The 22,535-nt window shown below is 45.6% G+C and overlaps 1 protein-coding gene across 1 annotated transcript in view; it reads right to left on the bottom strand.

Moving 5' to 3' along the window:
* Nucleotides 1-11,542, bottom strand: part of LOC8034337 (SCY1-like protein 2) — a 172,946-nt gene extending 161,404 nt beyond the window's left edge. The window contains exons 1-3 of the mRNA XM_042286955.1: nucleotides 11,519-11,542; nucleotides 8,547-8,663; nucleotides 1,659-1,793 (exon numbers count right to left, since the gene is read on the bottom strand). Of these exons, the coding sequence (XP_042142889.1) occupies nucleotides 1,659-1,793; nucleotides 8,547-8,663; nucleotides 11,519-11,542 (276 nt within the window). The remainder of the gene's footprint in view (nucleotides 1-1,658; nucleotides 1,794-8,546; nucleotides 8,664-11,518) is intronic.
* Between the last annotated feature and the right edge of the window lie 10,993 nt (nucleotides 11,543-22,535).

The raw sequence follows: 22,535 nt of genomic DNA, 5'->3' as shown, positions 1-22,535 counted from the left end.
ACGAATCAACAATTGGAATTCGTTGTTTTTAAAGGAAGCGGCTGCCGCCACGTACGCCTAGCCCATGATCATACATGCCTTATAAATGATATCCTCCTGAATTCTAATTAACCATGTCTTTCGCACGTCATCCGCCTTAAAACTTGTGGCGGCATTGAGGGAAACAAGCGTCCGGCTCTTTAGGCCTATGAAGCTTCTCGGGGTAGAGCCATTACAATGTGCGGATTCGTCCAGTCGAGCGCACCGATGTAAAAGACAGCACAAAACACACGAGGACACCAAACTGACCGGTGTGAACAGCTAACACGCGACACACGGCAAGAGCAACAGATTCAAATCACAGAAATAAGCTTCCCATTGTCTTCGTTGTTCCGGCATCCCAAACGGCGACTTCCGAATGTGACTCGCACAAGAAAAAAAAACACTATAACTACAAAAATAAAACTTGGTTCGATTGTTTTGCCGTTACAGCCGCTGGGAGGCGGGCGTCTCAATAAGTGTTCTTGTTTTTTTAACTCTGCACATTTGAAATATTGCTTGCTTTTATTAACCTTTCTTGCTGAATAAAAAGAAATGTTTGAAAGAACTACGATACCTCACGGGGCGATACACATTCCTTAGCCTGTATATAATAAATTCTGACGGCTCTTGATAATGCTGCCAGTTGCAATGTCACCACTGTATTTCCGCTGCGTGTTTTAGCACGCTGGTGCACCACCAGAGGTTGTGCTGTTTTTTGGCCTGATCGCATTAAAACATGATGCACTAATATTTTGTGGATGTTACTTCTTTCCTGGCTAGCCCCACCCACCAATGTGTAAATAACATAAAAAGCGCAGAAGCTCAAATATCGTGAGATGGCCCTTTTTAACTGCTTGCAAACGTGTTATAACCCGCAAAGTGAACAGAAACACGTCCTTTGCGCATGAGAGGAGAAGCTCGCCTAAGAGAGCAGGCGCGGTGAGGCGGAGCGATCACGTGTGTGCCAAAGCTCCGCCCCGCAGGTGTGTACTTAACAGCCGGGGACCAGACGACACATCGACCGTACGTTCCTCGCTCGTTGTGACACGTCTGGTAGTTGCTTGTCAGAATGAAATAACAGTGCACCCTTGAAGGTATTTTCTCTTCGAGCTCTCAAAGATTATAGGTTTTCATAGTAGACTAAAATCTCGAGACTAAGGGAAACCAGGGACGACCCTATACATAAGTCTCAAGAGATATTGAGACGTCTTTGTCGTGTTGTTCCTTGTGCCTCTAGTCTTGGGGTTTCAGTATATTATCGCCAGTCATCATCAGCTCGTTTTTGCCCTACCGTTCTGTTCTCCAGATGTCTGTTCGTAAAGACCCGGTGGAGCTCCAAAAGCCGTAGGAAAGGTAAGGTAGCCTGTACTAGTATTAGCAGGCTAGGTAGCCTGCACTAGTATCAGCACTAGGCACTCGAACGCCTGACCCCGGCGCCGCTGCTCCTTTGGTACAAGGAGCAGACGACAATCTTGCTTGCTCTACTTGGAAGAATACAGCATGGAGAGACAAACACAGCGAGATTTTGTGTCTATTCGCTGTTTTTTCGTTCAGAGGTCAGTGCTTTGACGCCACTGCATCGGCTGGGCAAGCTATTCGACGAGCTTCCTCGCCGTATAGGATCCAGTCTAGCTCACCCGCTTGTCGGACTTGCGCTGAGCGTCGTAGATCTTCCAGATCAGTTCGGGTCCCGCCGAGGCCACTTGGCGCCCGATCTCGTAGAACTGCGAGATGGGATTGGCCTCCAGGGGCGTCGCAGGACGTGTGCGCACCTGAAAACAAGAAAACAAAACAAAAACCACGTGAAAAAAAAATAAAGACAATAACAATGCAACCACTACACTCTTTATTCACGAACTTTTCTTCGTATTCAGGTTTAATAAAAAAATAAGTTCTGAAGAAAAAGAAGTGTCACACAAGACTGTCACACATAACTTCCATGCTGAACTTAGCGGGAAAAAAATGCTTTCCGCTACATTTAGCGGAAGCTGTGCCCGCTAAATTTAGCCGTATCTCACGTGTGTTTCCGGAAGGTAGCCGTGGTAATAGAATGCATAACAAATGGCTTTCTTGAACTTTCTACAGCCCACCTCATTAGCAGGGTGTAATGAGTCCCACTCATCTTGTTAGGTCTCGGCACCCAACGGAAGAGCGATATTGGTCAAGAAGGATGCCACATAACCAATCGCGAAGCAAGAACGCAATAAGCCACGCCCGGCCTTTATTAAACTATCAGTGGATATGTGAAATATTTTTATCATTGACAAAACGCAAGTGCTAAAGGGAGATTTTAATCATCTATAAAATTTTGAAGGAAACGTACGAACACTGACACGGAAATACAGGGGCGCTGTCGTGCTCAAGGAAACTACCGTGGGAGACTGACTTGTGAACGTGACGTGTCGAAGAGACCTGTAAACACGTTTAACTCGCTTTGAAGGTTACTTTTTATCAGTTGAACCAATCACGGAACGGTTTCCCATGAAGGCAAGTTAAAATACCTCAGCGTAGGTCGAAGTAGCTCTCACTGCAGGCGCTGTAATGTTCTACAAGAAGCATTTTTACCTGGGGCCTCTGAAGATCCTCAAGGGTCCTATATCCACTTGATTTAAACATACAGAGTGTTTCATCTTTTAAGCTTAACATATTTGTTTAAAGAAAAAGCCGCGAAATTAGGCTACACTAATCAGCCTTGTGCGGGTGAGTTATAAGGGCAAGGGGACTAATTTTGCCGCCTTAATCGTCCCGATAAGTAAAAAACTTAACGAAATGGTTAGTTGATGTTTTAAAAAATGAAAATAAACACGAGGTTCTAATTAAAACATGCGGAGCGTCACCGAAGACCACTAAATCATAAATATGAGAAAGACTTGGGCCATGGGGAATCAGAATTATGGGAGCGCTGAAGTTACCACTGGTGCAACGATAGCGAAGCTACCGGTGCGATATCACGCCCACGCTGTTTTTCCGTCTTTTATGATGGCCGCAGCATTGTGCCTGTTGCATGAGTCGGAACTTATGCGCGTTACTACCCTAGCGGCACACTTCCCCGGCGCAAACTTGGGCCACTTTGGCGCAAGCTTGGGACAGGCTTGAGCCAAGTTGGCTCTAGCTCGCGCGAGTCTGGCCCAAGCCTGGGCCGTGCAGGTCTGCTACTTGGGTAGCTTCCCATGCGCTCAAAGTCTTTCCAAATATGACTGGTATTGTGAATTTCAATAACGCTCATTAAGTATCCAACTGTAACTTTGTGTTTATTTTCAATAATTAAGACGTTAAATAATCGTTTCTAGTTAATTGTTCGAATTTATGGTGACAGTTAGCCCCCTAAATTATGTCACTGTTGGTCATATAGGTTACCTGCATAAACCGCATTAGTGTGTACCGTTCACGGACTTTTTTAGACAGATCGTTTAAGCTTAACCAGGTATAATATATAATAAAAGGAACAAAGTCCCAGAACCAGATTAAAGCCGAAATAAAATTCTCCAGACAAAGTTTGAGTTATTCTTCTTTATATGGCTCATGGAAAGCCGCGCAGCTGGCTTGCTAAGCTGGAGCTTTAAAAGTTTTCCGAGAGCTCCCATGCTCGCCTACTCTTTTATTCTCGGAGCTAACCAAGACCCGAGATTACAGAAGGCGAATTAAGTTCCTCAGTGTAAGCTAAGGTAATTCTTAATCACATAGCTCATGTAAAGTTATGCAAATGATTTTCTAAGCCGAAGCTTCGGAACTGCTAAAGCGATCTTCTTTTATATTATGAACGAAGAAAAACCTGAACAATAATTCTACAGATTAAGCTAGAGTATTTTTCGCTGGAATCGCTAATGTAATGTTCAACAAGCCTCGTTCTATGAGCTTTAGAATGTTTTCAAGAGTTACCACATTCGTCTGTAAAACATATATTTTTTTTTACCCACAGAACAAATAAAAACAACTTACTGAAGTCCAATTACAGTGTTCCGATGTAGGCTATGGCAGTTCTAACTTATGTAACTCAAGTCAAGGTCTTAACGTCTTTTAATAATTGGAGTTTTTTTTTTAAAAAAAGATTGTTTGGATTTCCCATATCGTTTTTAGTAAGTGAACTTTAGAAGTCATGGTGCAGTGATGCGACTGACCTTTACCGATTATAGGCTTAAAGAACCAGAATAAACTAAATGCCCGTTTACACTCTTTCGACCGAGTACGACCGAGAGACACAAGACAGGTTTTTAAGCCTCTTGCGACATCTTAGGACCGGATGCGCTGCAGCGGAGCTGGTCCTAAGACGTAGGAAGAGGCTTAAAAACAGGTCTCGTCTCTCTAGGTCCTACTCGGTTGCAAGAGTGTGAACTTACCTTAAGAGTGTTCGGGAGAAGACTCTTGGGATCGGCCAACGTTACTAAAACACTCAGTTGGGAAACTACCATAGAGACAGCTTTGAAAAAGTGGCCCCAATCTGTCTCCGAGCACCGAGCTAATGACGAACACAACGCCACCACTTCTCCCGCAGCGGCCACTCGAGGAACTGCACGTGACTTCCATTTTGGCTTTAAGAACAGATGCAGCGGTAGAGGCTACAAGGGTGCCACCCCCGTCTCCCCGGCGGACGTGCCGCGTTCAACATCGGAAGTTAAAATGCACCTAGGTCTGGACGCGCTACCTGAAAGGCCCGCTGAGGCATGGTTGTATAAAAACAATATTAATTGTTCCGCAAAACCTTGCGAACTAAAGATGATAAAAACATCACGCGCCCATCATTTGGTACTAAACTCCAATAAATTTAATGCAAAAAGAGTCTTTTCCGTTTGTTTTTACGCAAAAACAGGCCTTCAAAAAGCTCAAGGTGACCATAGTACAGACAAACGAAAAAGAGTGGCGCTGTTGTCGCATTTAGCTCGGTCTGGGTGGACGCCAGCGGCCCAGGTTTCGACAGCGAGTTTCCCAACTGAGTGTTTTAGTAACGTTGGGATCGGCGCTCCCAGTTCCGCTTTACAAGGCATGCTTAAAGCGCCAAGGGAGACATCAGCCATCCGAACAACACATCCTAGAACTTGCATTACCATGCAAGCCAAAACACGCCCCATGGAAGCATTTTCCGTAAGCAGGCATGTATCTAACTAACCGTCTGATCGGGGGTCCCACTTATATAAAAAGAGCGAAGCGTCAACACTGCCTTCGACATGACGAAACCTAGCACTAAACACCACCTAGTCTTGAGCAACGTGCTTTGAGCAATATTGTTCCGGCATGCTTATAAAGTTGTGGCAAAACTCCGAGCGTGCACAAGCTGCTCTGGGACTTCTAGAGGTATATTGTTATCAATAAATATAAGCAAAACAAGAACGTTTACTTTTTGTCTTGTACCTTCTGCTGGAGGCAAATGTTCTTTTTTTTTTTAGTTTCACAATATAAAAACTTCCTAAAGATGTTATACGTAAAACTCTTAAGGAATATTGATGGATTATTCTAAGTTTGTCATCCACGAGAAAACTGTCTGTGTCCTGGACCCCTGTTAAAATATCTGTAGGGTGTTATCCCCGAGGAAACACTCTAAGGGCTCTGCCGGTTCACCTTTATGGAGTTATCTCCCTAAAACCACTCTACTTCTGCATTCACACCGGCGCTCGAACCGCAACCACGAAGCGAATCCACTCGTTCCGATGATAAATGCGCGACTGAATTTTTAAGCAACCCTGTTGCAACCGCTAAGCGAATGCGGTTCAGCCGCCAATGTGAATGAGGCATAACGGTGCTCATCGAATACGATTAGGAAGTAATCAGCGTACAAAAAAAATTCTAAAAAGCCTACCGGACTTTTCTAGGAGCAGTGGTTCTCAAATGGGGGTCCTCGCACCCTTTAGGGTTGGCAAAGGCATTCTAGGGGTCCGCAAAGCCCTGCCTCACCAGTCAAACCCGGCAATAAAAGTTGTATTTTTTTTCTTAGATGGAAAAGTATCTTTATTTTCAGGTGAGTTTTTTTTGTGTGCAAGTCAATGACAGAAGTATACCTCACACTAACGTCTAGTTATATTCATTTATTAAATCGATATCATAATTAACCTATACATTTCCCTACACCTCACAGCGAACGGCGTCCTTCATCAACTCCTGTGATCTCCAATGGATGCGCGAAACATCAGTTATTGAGAACTGACGCCTTAGAGCGTTATTCTCGTTATTCGCGTCTCCATCCGTTGCTCGCCCTCCCGCGGCAGAAAGGGGAAGCGCTCTAGTGAGGGTCACCAGGTTCTCCTGCTCAGCGGGCACGGCGGAACTCCTCGCGATCATGGTTTGCGAAATGCCCAATTTCCGAATGCAAACAACACTATTCGCGGTCCCAATGCAGTGCTGCAGCCGGTGTGGGATTGTATGTTATTAGAGAATTTTAGTACTGCGTATAGAAGCAAACAAAAGCATTGTGTCTTCGCGTTAAGCGTGTTTCACATGCAGCGGTTTTGGCCCTAGAGCGGCGCGATTTCTGCCGTCGCGGCGCTCTGGCCAGCCGCAGCGGTTGAGCGGCACGAGCGCCACGACGGCAGAAATCGCGCCGCTCTTGGGCCGAAATCGCTGCATGTGAAACACGCTGTGCGTGCTCATCGTCGCGATGCGCCAATCCAAGACCGTACTGTTGGGCTCCTGCACGCGCAGTGTAGAACACGCAACGCTAACGCAAACATACAGTGCTTGCGTTCGCTCGTATACGCAATACTAAAACTCACTACCGTTTTGCCAGTTTTCAACTCCAACAAAACATGCTGCAGTGAGCAGACCTGCAAGCGGGCAAGTGTCTTTCGAACTGGAAAGGCATGAGATTGGCAAGACGACGGCGCGTAAAAATAAATAAAACTAAATATTCTAAATTTTTTTTCCAGGGGGGAGGGGAAGGGAGGCATTTGGTTTGAAAGGATTCGCGTGGAAGTTTTCCCGATTGTCAAAGTGGCGACATGATAGCACCATATGCGTTGCGAACAATTAATGTAGTTTTACGCGGATTTCTCAGATTAGCTCGAATGTTTTCATTAATTTTAGACAATTTATATTTCATAATTTGTTAATTAAAACGCTGAAATTGGCACCAGTGCGGATAATTTTGACACTTTTGATTGCCATACTTGTTCGCGCGTTCGAAATTAGATCATAAGCAACAAATTATATTAGAGCTTGAAAAACTACGTGTTCAAACATCTTCAATGTATTATTGTTAATAATACAACTTACGGCAACGAAGGCCCCGAATAAATTCCACGATCACAAAAAGACATCATTTAGCCGAAAAAGACTTTTCAGAAAGGTCTCGTTTTGCTTTATTTTTGGGATATGAAACATTCTGACATCGTTATTAAGATATATATATATATATATATATATATATATATAGAGAGAGAGAGAGAGAGAGAGAGAGAAAGAGAGAGAAAGAAAGAGAGAAAGATAAACAGCCAAACACTGGATGTAATATAAAGTCACATCCGTCTCGCGTTTCCTAGAAAATAAAAAACACGCGAACCTCTCCCTAGATTGATTTTGTTATTTTTGAGTAGGGAATTAAATAAATTATGAATCTAAATACCACAAAATCCATTAAAAGTCCCGCAGTTCATTAGTTCAAGTAACAATTATGAGAGGGAGAAAAGTGAGAAGGAACACTCATATATCAGCACTGATTTTTTTCAACAAATATAATTTTATATGTAACCTCTAAGGTGTATGAGAGACTGCCTTTAAAGGAACACTGATCTCCAAATTATTTTGAAGTGCCTGGATCGGGCACGTTTCTCACAAAATAAAACTTCCGCCAAGCAACTTCCTTAACTCAATAATAACGCTGTGCGACACACCTTGAGTTACGAAAGAATCCGATATTCACACCTATACCGATGAACTAAATCGAAAATAAAGGTTAGTTTCGGTTTCGTTCCAGAATAAAAACGTGACTCCTGGCGTAAATATCACGCTAAACAGCGTTTTTGTTCTCAGGATAAAGAGGGGACCTGCGCTCGTAACACCCTAGCTTCCTCGTATAGACCGACACCCTGTTTACAAACAAGCCCGCGTTTGCCCACACCAAATGGTGTGGGCACTGGGTGTGCGCAGAAACCTAATTCGGGAGGAGTGAAGCGTTTGCGCATGCGCAGTGCCGTCGGAAGCGCCACCGCAGCTTCGTGACGTCAGGGCCGCGTGTTGGTCTATAAGCAGGAATAATTTGTGTCGCTCAGTCAAGCCAGCTCAGTGGAAAGGTTCAGCAACAGGTATAGCGGCACGTATCTGCGACCCCCACTGTAACCGCCATTTTGGAAAACGAGTGGCGCCACCTATAGCCAGTTGGAGTTGCGAACAATGCTATAAGGATTTTGCTAAACATCCCTAGGGTGGGATTTGCAGAAAGAAAAAAAAAAATCTAAGGGTGCTAGGGTATTAAACATTCTTAAAATGTCATCTTCGGAAGCACACTTTGAGGATCCTGGGGGAACATGCCGGGGGGTGTTATCCCCTAGGACAAGCGACAACACCAACGATAGGCGTGCAAAGAAACGTGAGGTGCGCACCTTCTCCCCTCCTCCGGGATTGACGAGTTCTGCGATGACACTGCGCCGGCGTCCGCCCTTGGGACTGACGGGACACCCGGCGACGCTCAGCTTCGAGCGGTCCTCGAGGGACGGCACCTGGGAGCCCGGCAGGGGCGGGCCCCCCGGGACTCCTCCGAGTCCTCCCGGAGCGCCCGGAGCTCCCGGGGCGGACGACGTCGCCGCGCCGACGCCGGCGCCCGGAGACGCCGACGCCGCCGCGGCCAGCTGCAGGACATGCGGGGAGCTCGGCGTCCGCGGGAATATGGTGCCGGACTTTGAGGGGCCCTGCGAGAAAGAAGCCGGGACGATGACGAGGAAGACAACGGCTGAGATAAAGCCGTGATGGCGCGCGCAATCTAGTGTTGATTTATAATTTCCTTAAGCCACCGCAGGCTGGGCGGAGAACGCGAAGAATCGAAAGTGCAAGAGAAAGAAACCGAATGCCTCTGAGGATGACTATATTTCGTTTTAGTTAAAAAACAACTCCGCTTCATTTTTGTTTTTGAAAAAAAAAACAATGTAGTCCCCTTCAGTATTACCCAAGAAGACTACACTTCAAATATTACGACGTAGTTCTGTCTAAATGTCTCTTAAACGGTCGGGCAAACCTTGCAACTTGCCAAGTTGCCGAAATCGGCTGACTCGACCGGTCGAGTTGATTCGCAACCAACAGCGCAGTCAAGGCTATGGCTTGGGCGAAGCCAAAATTGAGCTAAACGTCATCACCATCGCAATCTTTGGCTTGTGCGCTTCTTGGGATCCTTCAAGTCGCCCCGCCATGGTCCCGCCGTTACCGCCATCTTCCGCGTCACAACCATCGTCGTCGTCTCACCGTTTGTGATTATTGTCTCTCGCAGTTTCATGAACACTACGGCCACTACGTGCGCAGAGTTATGCCAGAATCGTGCCAAAGTCGTGGAATGTTGTAGACACCAAAACGTGCTGAAGAGTGCGGTGCAGACGACACTTCCGCCTGCCACACGCCCGCCCCAATCCCGCCCGTCATTAAATAGAGGACCACGTGACATCTCGTTCCACGTAGCGTGTTCCAAAATGTACTCGATCTTACTCCAGGGTAAGGGTTTTGTGCCCTTGGCGTTTTAAAACCTACCCGCGTCCAGCGTTTTTCAATCTGTGCTGTCACGTGAAACGATTCGCCGGAGTAACTCGGATCCATTTGTGTAAGATTTGGAATGCAGCCGTGATGGTCATGTTCTTGGCGGCCCGAGGCCAATGTTGCCGGACGGAGCCGAAGTTTCGGTTTCGATTTCCTCTCGTGTTTAAATTTAGATTTAAAAATATACCTATTGCCCATTTTCCGCGAAGAAAATGACGTGGTTTCTTTTACTAGGGTTTATTGATGCTAAATCACTCATTATCCGGAAACATTCAGAATGAGCGGAGTTGTCGTTTCCGTCCAGACGCAGCCGACGCTACAAAAAAAAATGGGACCACTCAAGCATCGTCAAAGGCGCAAGTTACGAGGTATTTTCTGCTTATGATTGGTTCAACGATGATACAACACGAACAGAAACATTAGCACCATGATGGTCCGCTTCTGACACTAATGTCACATTCAATTGGGGCGCACGCAGCACCGAGAAAGTGCTGCCCCCAAGGCCGCGCCACCGCGTGGATGCAGCGTATGACGGATTACCAAGTGAACACGAAGCATTCCGCCGTGCAACGCGCTTGGCGCGGTCACTTCAAGGGCAAAACATTAACGGGTGGACCACTGAACAAAATCCGCCGCGAGTGGGGCGGCGGCGCGCGCCATCTAGCGAGAGTCTCCCGAGCCGCCATGTTTACCGCGACGAGGAAGACGAAGCGAGGGAAAGAAGGGGCCGAAGGAGGCGGAGAGCGGTAGCTCAAGGCCGCGCCGGTCCACAGTGCGCGAAGCTGCACGGTCTCCTTTCGACGGTGCAGCTGGTGCAGCAACGCGCCGGTGTCGTGCGCCGCACCAAGTCCCAAATGAACGTAGTGCAGCCGCACCGTCACGACCATGTGAACGCGACGCGTCCGTCGGTGGAGTGCGGTGCGGTGTGGTGCGCCCCAATTGAATGTGACATAACTCATGGCTCCCATAAGCTCGTAGCGTCGGCTGCGCCTCGAACTTTAGGTAATTTGTAATCGCTTATGGACAAGTCTTTTTGTGTTTGCTTATGCTCTGGCCCTCTGGGTCTTTTGTGTGGGGGGTTGTTGGTTGGCGACCTGGAGAATATTGCATATATGTGAAGACGCTACCGAATAAATTAATCTGCTCAGTTTGAAACTTCGCCTTTTGTGAATCTGTTTCTCTCTCTTCCACTTTAAATTATCTTTGCTTCACACCCAGTCACAAGTACATCAAGAAGAAAGGCGAAACACTAAAGGCTGGGTCATGTATTTGTATTTGACTGAGAGCGAATGCGTTCTGATCTCTCGCGGACACTTACGACAAGAGACCACGCTGGCGCCATCCCTCGGGTACTGTTGGAGCACGGTACTGTTTGAGCACGCTCTACTGTCTGAGCACGGGCTTGATATACTTTATGACAATATCGTAAACGACATTACTTTTTCTTTATAAATATTGCATGGAAATGATATTGCAAATACTGAAAAACCTTCTCTACGCGCAGTTCCAGTGCGTATTGGTCTGTCTCACTCATCCGTGGTGCTCTCTTTATCCGCAAGCGGTCACATGACATCAGAACGCAATCGTTCGCGGTCAAAGGAAAATGTGCGAACCGGCTTTAGGGCACTTATTTCATCCGCCGCTCAAACATCTCGTATGCGGTGTGCATGAGCGGCATATCAGTAAAATCTAGGAAGCGTCACGGTGTAGCATCGTGTGACGTCACGTGACGTTATACCATCGAGTCGCCGCGGCACGCGAAACACAACGTGGCATCGAGACGTCACGTGACCTCGCGGCACCTGACGCACGTCACGTGATGTACGTGACCCACCTCAGCCATGTCGCCAGGCGACATAGTGGCACAACCAATATTCCACGTTGGCACCACATAACGCGCAACAGTATCCCGATATAGGTCCGGCTGGAAACTAGTTCATTATCCGTAGTTTATCGTAAACGTGTTGTAGCTGAAAATTAACCGGCCAAGTTCGGGTTGTGACGAAACGCTATACGGCTACGGTGACGGCGACCGCGATGAAATTTCTAACCTCGAATTCGTCCATTCTTTAACAAAAGAGTAGAGCGTTAAAGGAAACGCTAGCTGATGCGTTGTTTACGTAGGGGTTTTGTAACACCTCACAAAACAAGACCTGTGATCTTGTGTTTTTTATTGTCTTTTTTTTTTTGCACGTGATTGGTTTGGCAGTTGAAAACGCACGAAGACGGCGATCGCCGTGGCGATGTATTTCTTGTTCTGCCTCATTGGCTTCATCCGAGTATAATGTCTGCTGTGGTCAGACTTATTGCCGTATTGGAGGAAAACAATATCCTCCAATACGGCCTTGGCATCTAGGAATTTTTACCCTGTGCCGAATTTATCTGGATGGGTAACACTTAACTAATCTTAGAAAAAAAAAAGTTTGACTGAATGGAGAAGGGTAAGAATCTCATATTCCCGCTAGGCGCCAGTCCTATCTCTACCATTCTCCACAACCAAAACTTGAAATATGTGTCACGACGATGCCTCTTTGCAGCGCTGTGCGCGCACTTTTCGCTGTACGGATTGAAAGGAAGAGAATAACAATCTTTGTTCGTCGTCGACTTATGCCACCAGCCCGATGACCTGTGCTTCGTGATCTCTTTCACATAAAAGCAGCACCAAGCGGCGAAAGCCCCAACTGCCATTGGCGTCCGGAAGGGAGGTGCTACCTCTCCTGCCTCCTCCGCGGTTCGTCTGTTCCCAGTTTAACTGCATTCCACCAATCTCACCGAGTGAACCACGCAGACGTGCGCATTCCACCATGCTACTCTTTCTCGCCTGCATAGAGCTGCGGTGCGGCTGCAAAATCGTACATTTATTTTAACCCCTCCTGCCACAACCTCCAAAGGGAGGTTATCAGTATATCTAAATAAAAGTGATCGTTTGGGACGCCCCGGCATCGGCTTGGATTATCCTACGATGCCTGTTTAGTAAGATAGTGTTGTTTGTGATGCCTCAGTTTGTCAGCAAGCGCAGAAAAGCAGCTGTGGTCGTCTTATCGCTTTAGAACCGCTTCGTCTTCTGCTTCGTCGTCTTCATGGACACTTGAACTGACCGCGTTTACACGGTGCTTCCACTGCGGCTGTGGGAAAAACAACGACGCCACTACTCGAGCATTCAGGCTGCTCGAACGTATCAATGAACTTGGAAACAAGTTAACACCTAGTTCAATGTCATTGAACACAAACATTCGAGGGACCATCGGCTCCATGTAGCACCGCGGAACACCATCGAGTGCGGAGGTGGAAAATGCATCTTGATGGTGCTCAGGTCTCTGCATAACGCTTAATCGACTCTGGCTCCATATTTATGAATGCCACCAGAGCGCATAGAATCGAGATTTGACTATATTAATTGGTAGTAGATGTGTAGAAGAGGGGAAGAAGTAAATAGGGTACTTGCGATTTGCCCCAGCTCGATTCCATGCGGTACAATCGCATTCATGTAAACCTAGCCAATGAACTAAGGGTACCGAAATAGACTTTCTCGGGAAGCGATAGTTTCTTCAGTGTCGTTTCACTCTGACTGAGAGCCTCTGTGACGGATTACAGATAAACTGTGGGGATAAGATTGCACAAAAAAAAAAAAGAAACTACAGACACTTGAAGGGATACTACAACGAAACTTCGGCGCTCATTTTTTGGTCTATACGTGCTCAAAGTAGCAGTATCACATAGAACATACCAATATCTTGTAAAAAAAGTCTCGAAAAGGAATTTTAAAACGAATTAAACGATTAGCAAAGAGCACCTGGTGGATGTCGCTAACGTCTCGTTTGTAATGCTCGTCTAGGAACCTTGATAGCTAGTGACGGAGGTTGTCTCGTCTCCAGCCACGACGAGATAAGGGGGTAAGGAGGAACTCCCCTCTTCCCGAGAATCCCTTTTGTGTGTCGCAGAAGTCGCTATTGTCCCCCTAGAAGATTATAGAAGGTTAACCCGTCACTCAAAATTCGTACAAAAGCAGCCGCTTCGGTGGCTGGAACGACTAGGCCATCCTCTCGACTTCAGCCTCGCCGTAGCTTTGCTCGTCTTGAGACGACCTACGTCACGATTGCGTTGGATGTCACGTGCTCTAAGCTGGGCCTTCTCCGAGCGCTTGCCAGAGTGGGCCGTTTATAACGAAAAATACAGCCACCAGGATCAAAATACAAACGTGCGATTGTCATTTACGGATATTGTGGATCATATTCAACCTATTTTTGAACACGACGGGAATATTTCAAATTTCGTTGAAGTATCCCTTTAAGACTGCTAACGTGTCGGAATGCGAAGGCATGCGTATGCGTAGCGTATTCCTACAAGCGGAGCTTGTAAGAATAGACTACGTGGACTACGGCCGTGCTGCCTCTCCGCAGTCTGCCCGGGCGGGCGCTGCAGGCGCTGCAACCGGCCGCCGCTGCGCCACCATGGAGAGGGCCTATCTGTGGGGCGGCGTTCCTTGGAACTATATGCCGCGCGCCAGCCAATCGGTAGCAGCTACAGACTACAGCCTTCGGTCCATGGGAGAGGGAAAATCAGGTGCCGTTTGGTTCGGCTTCAAGAGATGATAACGCCGGTTTGCTCAATGGGACCCCCAGTTAATGCTTTCGCATTCAAAAAGTTCGGGATGGACCACGCCTGACGCGCCGTAATACTTCGCATCTCTCAACATGAACCAAACATGCCAGGCACGTAGAAACGTTGGAGGGGAATGAGTTTTCTTGTACAAATTTCATTCAGTTATATTATGTCGGTGCCTGCTCCAAACGTTAACAGTCGCCCTACGGTTGAAGTTGCTTTCTGCGATCTCGATTGGTGTTAGTGCAGAACGGACCAGTAACGCCAGCCAAAACCACATTGTGATGTAATTATACCACTACAACGTTGGCAAGGTTTTTTTGCAGCCCTTTTTGGCAGAAAAATAACCTTTTTGGCAGCAAAGAAATGTTGCACTTCTAATTTGCATTATTTCTTATTTTTCTTATTCAGGAAATACTGCAGACGAGTTTTCACCATTGAAGCAGGAGAGGGTTGCAGCTGGTTTCGAACAAAACTGCAGAACAGTCAATGTTCGTGGTTTCCGGTTTTGAAGAGAACATTCAAAACAGTTAATATTCAAAGCATTTTCACGTTTCGTTAGAAAAAAATTAATAAATAAAAGTTTCTTTGGTAGAAAAAAAAAGTTTCATTTTGAGCGATGCAAAACGGGAATCACTGCTTTTTTTTAGTGATAATCCTGATCTTTTGAAGCGCAGTTGTGCTACAAAATATGTCGTCGCAACAAGAGCTATAACCACCAAAATGCATCGGCGCAAAAAGTATTAAATACCCCCCCCCCCCCCCCCCCCCAAAGGAGTGCGGTAGTCCCGATTTATTTATTTATTTATTTATTTACATACCCTCAAGGCCCTGGGGGCGTTACAGAGGGGAGTGAGTGAAAAAACAACAACAAACAGTAATAGAAGACATGGAATAGGTCACGGGTCACTTTCGCAAAAATAATTAGTAACAACACTTTTAAACACATATAACGAGGGTAATAATATTAATGACGCCGGAAGGTGGTTCCACTCTGGTGATGTCCTAGGAATGAAAGATTCGTGATAGGCTGAGGTTCGAGAATGAGGAATGCCGACTTTGTACTGATGATCAATGCGTGGAGAAACGTAAGGTGGGACGAGGAAGAGCTTTTCTTTAAGAATGGGGTTAGAATTATATATTTTATAGAAAAGACATAGACGAGAACACTTACGGCGCAAAGAAAGCAGTGGCAAGGAGAGAAGAGATTTCATGGATGATACACTAGCTGTACGGTGATAATTGTTAAGTATGAAACGAGCGCCGCGGTTCTGAACTGACTCGAGATGAGAAGTGAGCGTCGTCTGACCAGGATCCCAGATTGAAGCTGCATACTCTAATTTTGAGCGAACCAAAGATTTGAATAATATTAGTTTGAGAGAAACTGGTGCTAGAGAAAAGTTACGTTTTAGGTAGCCTAACATAGAATTGGCATTAGCAATGATGTGGTTAATATGAATATGCCAGGAGAGGTTAGAAGTAATATGCACACCGAGGTATTTATATGAGGTCACACATTCTAAAGAAACGTTATCAAGATAATAGATAAAAGGCGTAGTGTTACGGCGAGACACTTTCATTGTTTTACATTTTTTAGTATTAAGTGTCATGGACCACAGCTTGCACCAATCAAGAACAGCATTTAAGTCGTTTTGAAGAAGGAGAGAGTCAGAATCATTAGTAATCTTACGATAAATAACGCAGTCATCCGCGAATAAACTAAGCGATGATGAGACACACAACGGCAAGTCATTGATGTATATGAGGAATAACAAAGGACCGAGAACGGAGCCTTGAGAGACGCCAGAAGTAACAGAAGACACTGAAGAATTAGAGTTATTTACATGAACAAACTGCGAACGATTTGTAAGAAAACACTCAATCCAAGTTAGTATCTGAGGGTCGAGGTTGAGTTCGCTAAGCTTGAAGAGTAGTAGTTGGTGAGAAACTTTATCAAATGCTTTGCTGAAATCAAGAAAAATACAGTCAACCTGGGATCCATGATCAAGTAATGAAAATAAATCGTTAGTAAAGACGAGAAGTTGTGTTTCGCAAGAAAGAAATTTACGAAAGCCATGCTGTGAGGACGAGAAAAAAGAGTTGGATTCGAGATATTTAACAAGATGTGAATAAATAATATGCTCTAACATTTTACAAGGAGCACTGGTTATGGAAATGGGTCTATAATTGTCGGGGCAGTGTTTGTCGCCTGATTTATGAAGTGGAACCACCTTGCCAGTTTTCCAATCTTCAGGAAGGACACCAGTAAGAATAGATTGCTCAAAAATCTTAGTAAGAAAAATTGCACTGTAAATTTTAGTATGCTTTAGAAACTTAGTGTTAATATTATCAATACCACATGATGAAGACATTTTGAGGTTGTCAATCAGCTTAACAATGCCATCAAAATCAAACACAAGCGGGTCCATTGGAAAGAAATCATGATTAGGGTAAGTAACAATAGAACAGTTTACATCTCTAGAAAACGATTGAACAAACACCTCATTAAGGATTTTCGCAGAGTCATCGTCAGACATAACAATGCCATCAGAGTCATAAAGCAAAATAGCCTTGTCTTTCTTGCCATTAATAACACTCCAAAACATTTTGACACTAGTTGATAACAGACGGGGCAAGGTTTGGCTGAAGAAAGTTTGTTTGGCGTCCTTAATTGCATTTTTGTATAAATTTTCTGCGTTGTGGTAAACCGTCCAGCTCTCAACAGTGTCTGCACGCTTAGCAGTGCGGAACAGGCGTTTCTTTTTATTTGAAAGTCTTTTCAAGGCATTATTAAACCATGGGGACGTGGAGCTATTAGTAAGAAAGCGACGTGGGACGAAAGAATTGATAAGGGAATTGACTTTATTTTTGAACATTGTCCAATTAACCTCGACAGAGCGTTCGGAAAAATTGGATAGGAAGAAGTCAAGAAATTGCGCTAACTCGCGGTTTATACCCTCAAAATCAGCTTTGCCATAATCAAGAAAAGAGTTATTCTTCGCTTTTGCAAAGGCAGATACAGGAGCACTTAGGTGAAAGTGAAGTAAACAGTGATCGCTGATGGCAGGTAGATACGTAAGAGAGGATGCAAGATCAGGCGCGGTAGAAAGAATAAGGTCCAGCACGTTCTCAGAAGTTGCCGTAACACGAGTCGGCCTAGTAACTATCTGCGTTAACGAAAAATCGGAGCAGAGACTTAAAAACTCGGAACACGCAGCAGAATTTGAAGATATGGTAGGATATAGACCAGACCAGTCAATGCCGGGGAGATTAAAATCGCCCAAAAGAAACAAAGGCAAGGCAGGAAACCTGCCTTGCCTTTGTTTAGAACGTATGAAGGTTCCAACGTATGAAGAACAGATAGAACGTATGAAGGTTCCAACGTCCGGAACACTTCGGGACACCCTACTCTGCCTCTTCCCCTGTAATCTTACTCTCTTTTGCTACTGTGCAATAGGGTGGATCTAAATTATAAAGCAAATCTAAAAATGGGGAAATGCTCTTTTTCTTGTCGATCCATCCGGCTCTGTTTACCTCCCTTAGCCACACATTTCGGGGACTGCGTTCTTTCAGGAAGACTTAAATCCCCCTTCTTTTTCCCTGGTATTGTTTTTGCACTGCCCTGGCACACAACAAGCGAAGAAGCCCGTTGAAAACAATAAGGGAACGCGTGATTAAAAGTCTCGTGCAAGCACGAACATTTCCAAATGCCAGGCGTAAAGTGCACCTTGATACGTTATCTTTTTTTTATAATTTCACCTAAATACTTACGAGAAGAAAAAAAACTGAGAGAAAAACGCAAAAAAATCAACAAATCACATAGCTTGTCGACTAAAAACACACAAAAAAAATTGAAGTGTCATGTTTTACGTCTTGGGAAGAAATTCCGAGTAACGTAACTCCGTTACCCGTTACTCGAAATAAGTAACTTAAGTACGTTACCCGCTACTGTCATGAAAACGTAAAGAGTACGTTACAACGTTACCGAAAAAAGTAACGCGTTACCGGTAACGCCGTTAGTCGTAACGCATAACAGCAACCACCAATTTCCGGACGCCAATCGTAGTTGGAACTCTTATTGAGAAAGGTTCGTTGGGGGCGTCCTCCTCACCTGTAGGCCTAACGGGCCACAAGCCGTCGCCGCTGCCTCTGGTGCCGGTGTTGCTGCGGCCGCCTAGTAGTCGACGTAGCCGGCAGGGCGGGCCGCATAGGGGCCAACGAGAGGTGGGGCTGAGTCTCGATGGGGCCTCAAGTGCGGCCGAGTCACCCACGAACCCCCTGCGGTGAAGAAAAAAATGAAATAGCGCGCGTAAGCATTAGGGCGAAAGGGCCGACGTTTTACGTTGGAAGCCTCTATACACATTTTCACACACAGAAAAAAAAGGGCATGCACTCTTAAAAAAAGAGGGTATCGAAAGTCCTTCCTAAGGAGAGGAACTGTCTTGTAACTTATGTTTTTTTAGAAAAAGATAAACTTTCGTCCCTGCAGCAGGGACGAAAGTTTCTCCGTCGCCTGCATCTCATTATGGCGGCCCTGAATCGAGCAAATCGAGTTCAATAAGGCTTAACGAGGACGCTACGTCTCTTGTACGGGACGAGAGGAGCAGCAAATAAAAGCGTAATACGAGCTTTCCGCGAACTGTGCTTATTTCCGAAGCCAGATTCCCCCCGCAGGTACAGAACTTGCGTTTCGAAAGCAGTGACTCAGTATTCTCGTCGTCAGCGCTGCGATGTTAAACGGAGACAACCGATACCAAGTTACTTCGCGCACTTTACGTCTTACCTTTGCTGTTCCTCAAGTTACAATTCCTTCGTCAACCGCACATCACGGAGGAATGACAAACCAATCCGCGAAACCGAAAGCCGCTCTCAAAAGAATAAACTCGAAGCCTCTGTTTATCACGTAGAGTGAAGGAAGGTTACATCGCTTGCCACCAGATGGCAGGGTCAAGTAGAGTAACTACAAGTAGGCAGGCTTGGTGGCGCTAAGTACCACCCAATTCATGTTCTACAAAATTTTTTATGTCCACAGGACACCATTGCGCTTCGGGAACTACAACGGCACACCAATCCGCACACTACACCCGACCTCTGCATGCGTTTCCGTCTTTTATACTGGTCCGTACCGAATGTCTCGGTGACTGAGTAAGCAATCAAAAATATTCCCAGCATGTTGATTTTTTTCCAGCAATGTCATACATCTGAGAGTATTTTGAATGGCTCAGAGAATGAATCTCTTATTAAAAAGAAAACGCTCGATCATGCCGTAATTATTTGAAAGACAATAAATCAAGCCGCTCCAAGGCGGTTCGATGCAATGAGTTTGTTTCCCCGCATGGCACGTCGTAGCCTGTATTTTTATTGTAGTGTTTGCTTTTCTATTTGTGCTGTTCGCGCACGTTGAATTAATCTCTTTAGAGCGGACATTCACTCAGCTGGAAGTTATGCTTCACGGGCAGAGAAATCGTTTTTCGATCAACTTGGATGGAGTCAAAGCCACGACTTTGCGGGAGGTGTTATTTATTTATTTATTTATTCATTATGCTTAATGTGCCCACAAACAGTTCGAGGCCTTATTAGTGTACACAGCTATGCCGTGGCGAGCTCAAAAACTTCTAGCGCTCATCCCAGTGCGCCTCTTGAAGGCCAGTTTCTCCAGGAACCGCAGTATATTTGAACAGCAAAATAAAAAGGAGCTTTTTTTTTTTCTTCAATTTTACCTACTAGCTTTTTTTTTAATGCTAAAATTCCACACTGTAAATATACGTACTTTCCGCCATAATTTCGTACTGTTCAGTCTTTTCCCCGGAGCGCAATCGCGCTCGGGGACGAGATAACCGACAGTCACATTGGACACTGTACGATAGGAGCTTACTGTTCAGACCACCGTTCCAACATCACTATCCGCACGTCGATCGATTGCGCCCAATCCCTCAAGTGGTCTTAAACTTTTTAATGTAAAGTGGAATATCAACCTCCGACACCCTGCCCCCTCCGATCAAGGCCCGACCAGCGGAATCCATGCCCGACAGTTTACGTCATCTCATCTTGCTGTTACACCACTGATACGCGAACCCACGGTCACATCGGCGATAATTCCAGTCTTCTGTTCACAACGCACAATACTGCCATGAAGATGCTGCTGCTATGTAGCTGACACGCAGAAATACACAACCATTTTGAACGCCGGTTGGCAGTCGGCATCGGAAAACAGAACCGAACTCAGCACGGAAGGCACCCAGGCAGCCGGTAGCAAAACTTGCCTGCCTTGGACGCAGTTCCTGCGATTTCCATAACGTCGAAGACGTCGACAAAGTTCCGCGTGTTATGGAGACGGCCATCTTATTCAGTGTACGTGGCGCTGCTGGCACTGCTCCGGAACTCCGCTGTTTCTAGCTGCTTCGTTTGCTCGTTTGATAAAATTAGTGATAAAAACGTCAATGCAATCCAAATGTTATGCACGTTTGGACTAGAAGACCGAATTACAGGTGGCCTTCGCTGCCGCTGAAGCTCAATCAACTCAACAACATTTATTAAACAACGTGCGCGACGTGCTCGAAAAACAAAACCGAAAGTTGAGTCGGGAGGGCGAAAGCTTCTCCCGTCTGCCTGGAGGAGGAGAAAAACGTCTCGTTCCTCCCTCCTTCGCGTGTGACGCTTAGGGGCGCGTCAGTAGAAGGGAGGAAGACGCGCCGTTACTACCTTTTTCCTCCATTTTTTTTAGAGTGTATTCTTAGGCCCCTTGTCACAAACAAACGTACAGGGCATGGATGTTGAACCGACGGTACCAACGTTTACGAGCTGCTTGATAGCCGAGTTGTTCAACTTATTTAAATAACTCTAGCGTACGTGTGACTGACTAAAAAAAAAAAAAAACATTGTTTTTTTTTATTTGTTTTGCGGATTTTAATTCGCAGAGGGGGCAGAGATAAAGGCATGATGCCTGACAGCGCCTGTGCCCCCTGCAGTTTATACAGCGGAAATAGCATTTCAAACAAGTCATAGTGATAATAAGTAACAAGACAGCCATCGTCATACAAACAAATAGAAACAATTATCATAGAAATATCTGAAAATACATGAAATACAATGACTCAACAACTACACAAGCGGCACAGCTAGAACAATGCTTGACGATGTGCTTGTCATAATCCAGAAGTAAAATAAAATTAAAATAAAGATAAAAACAAAAATAGACACCGTTTTTTTTTACATATCTACTAAACATTTATAAACAAGGATTTATAAAAGAAAGCGGAAACAAGCTAAATCCAAACCAAAAATCAGGCTACAAAGCCAAAATTGAGAATTCCAAAGTTTGGCCCTACTACAAAACGTCAGTGTTTTTTTTTTTTTTTCTTTATTCTCTAGCCCTTGGTACGTACCTTATCCGTTTAAAATCTATATCGCGCCTTCATCAAAACCCTTGGAAATGTTGGGGTCGTCAGTGGGTTGTACGTCGAACTGACGTTTTGGGGTGTATTGTATGTGACAAGGGGTGTAATGGCTACACCCTTCCTTTTTAGTTTGCAGAAGGGTTAGCGAATAGAAGTTCGAATGGAATAGCGCAGTGTCACTCGTAGCTACAACACTACTCAGAAAGCTAGTCGTCGTGGCTTTTTCTCGCTCTTCAAAGGTTCGTTTTAGGATTGATTCGGTATCATTCCATTCCAATTAGTACAATTCGCACAGCCCTACATTCCGGTGCTCATCCCACGGGCCACGAATAGACCGATCTCACCAAACGTTCCACGCATGCGTGACACCGCCATAACTGTAGCTCGTAGGAGGCAGACGCCAGTTCACGAGACAGCTCATGCGGCCTCGTGCTCTGCTCGCGCATGCCTCCAGCAGGGTTGTCGCGCATGCAGAAAGACTACAGCTCCCACGAGCCATGTCGGCAGCGATGGCGTACTCAAACTAGTTGGTGAGATCGGTCTATTGTCGAGTGACTGGTATGTGGCAGCACGAGCGGCGTCCCATCTTCTGCTGACGAAAAGCGAGTGTGCGTGCTCATGACGCGTTCCAACCAGCCCCGTAGGCAAAGATGGCGGCACGCAGATGGCGGTTATTGGAATTGTCTGCAGTCAATGAGAACTTGAGAAACCTGGGGAGTGCCAGGTTTTCACCTTCTCATTATCACTTCGCTTGCAACAAGGCTTTCGCCGATAAGGTTGGAGAATGAATTCTCGTAGAAGGGAGCGTTAACATCACAATCCACACCCTGCGTCACTTAAGTTTTCGGAGGC

Source organism: Ixodes scapularis, unplaced genomic scaffold, assembly GCF_016920785.2.
Source record: "Ixodes scapularis isolate PalLabHiFi unplaced genomic scaffold, ASM1692078v2 PGA_scaffold8__174_contigs__length_109621045, whole genome shotgun sequence".
Taxonomy (NCBI): Eukaryota; Metazoa; Arthropoda; class Arachnida; order Ixodida; family Ixodidae; genus Ixodes; species Ixodes scapularis.
This window is presented reverse-complemented; position numbering and strand designations above follow the sequence as displayed.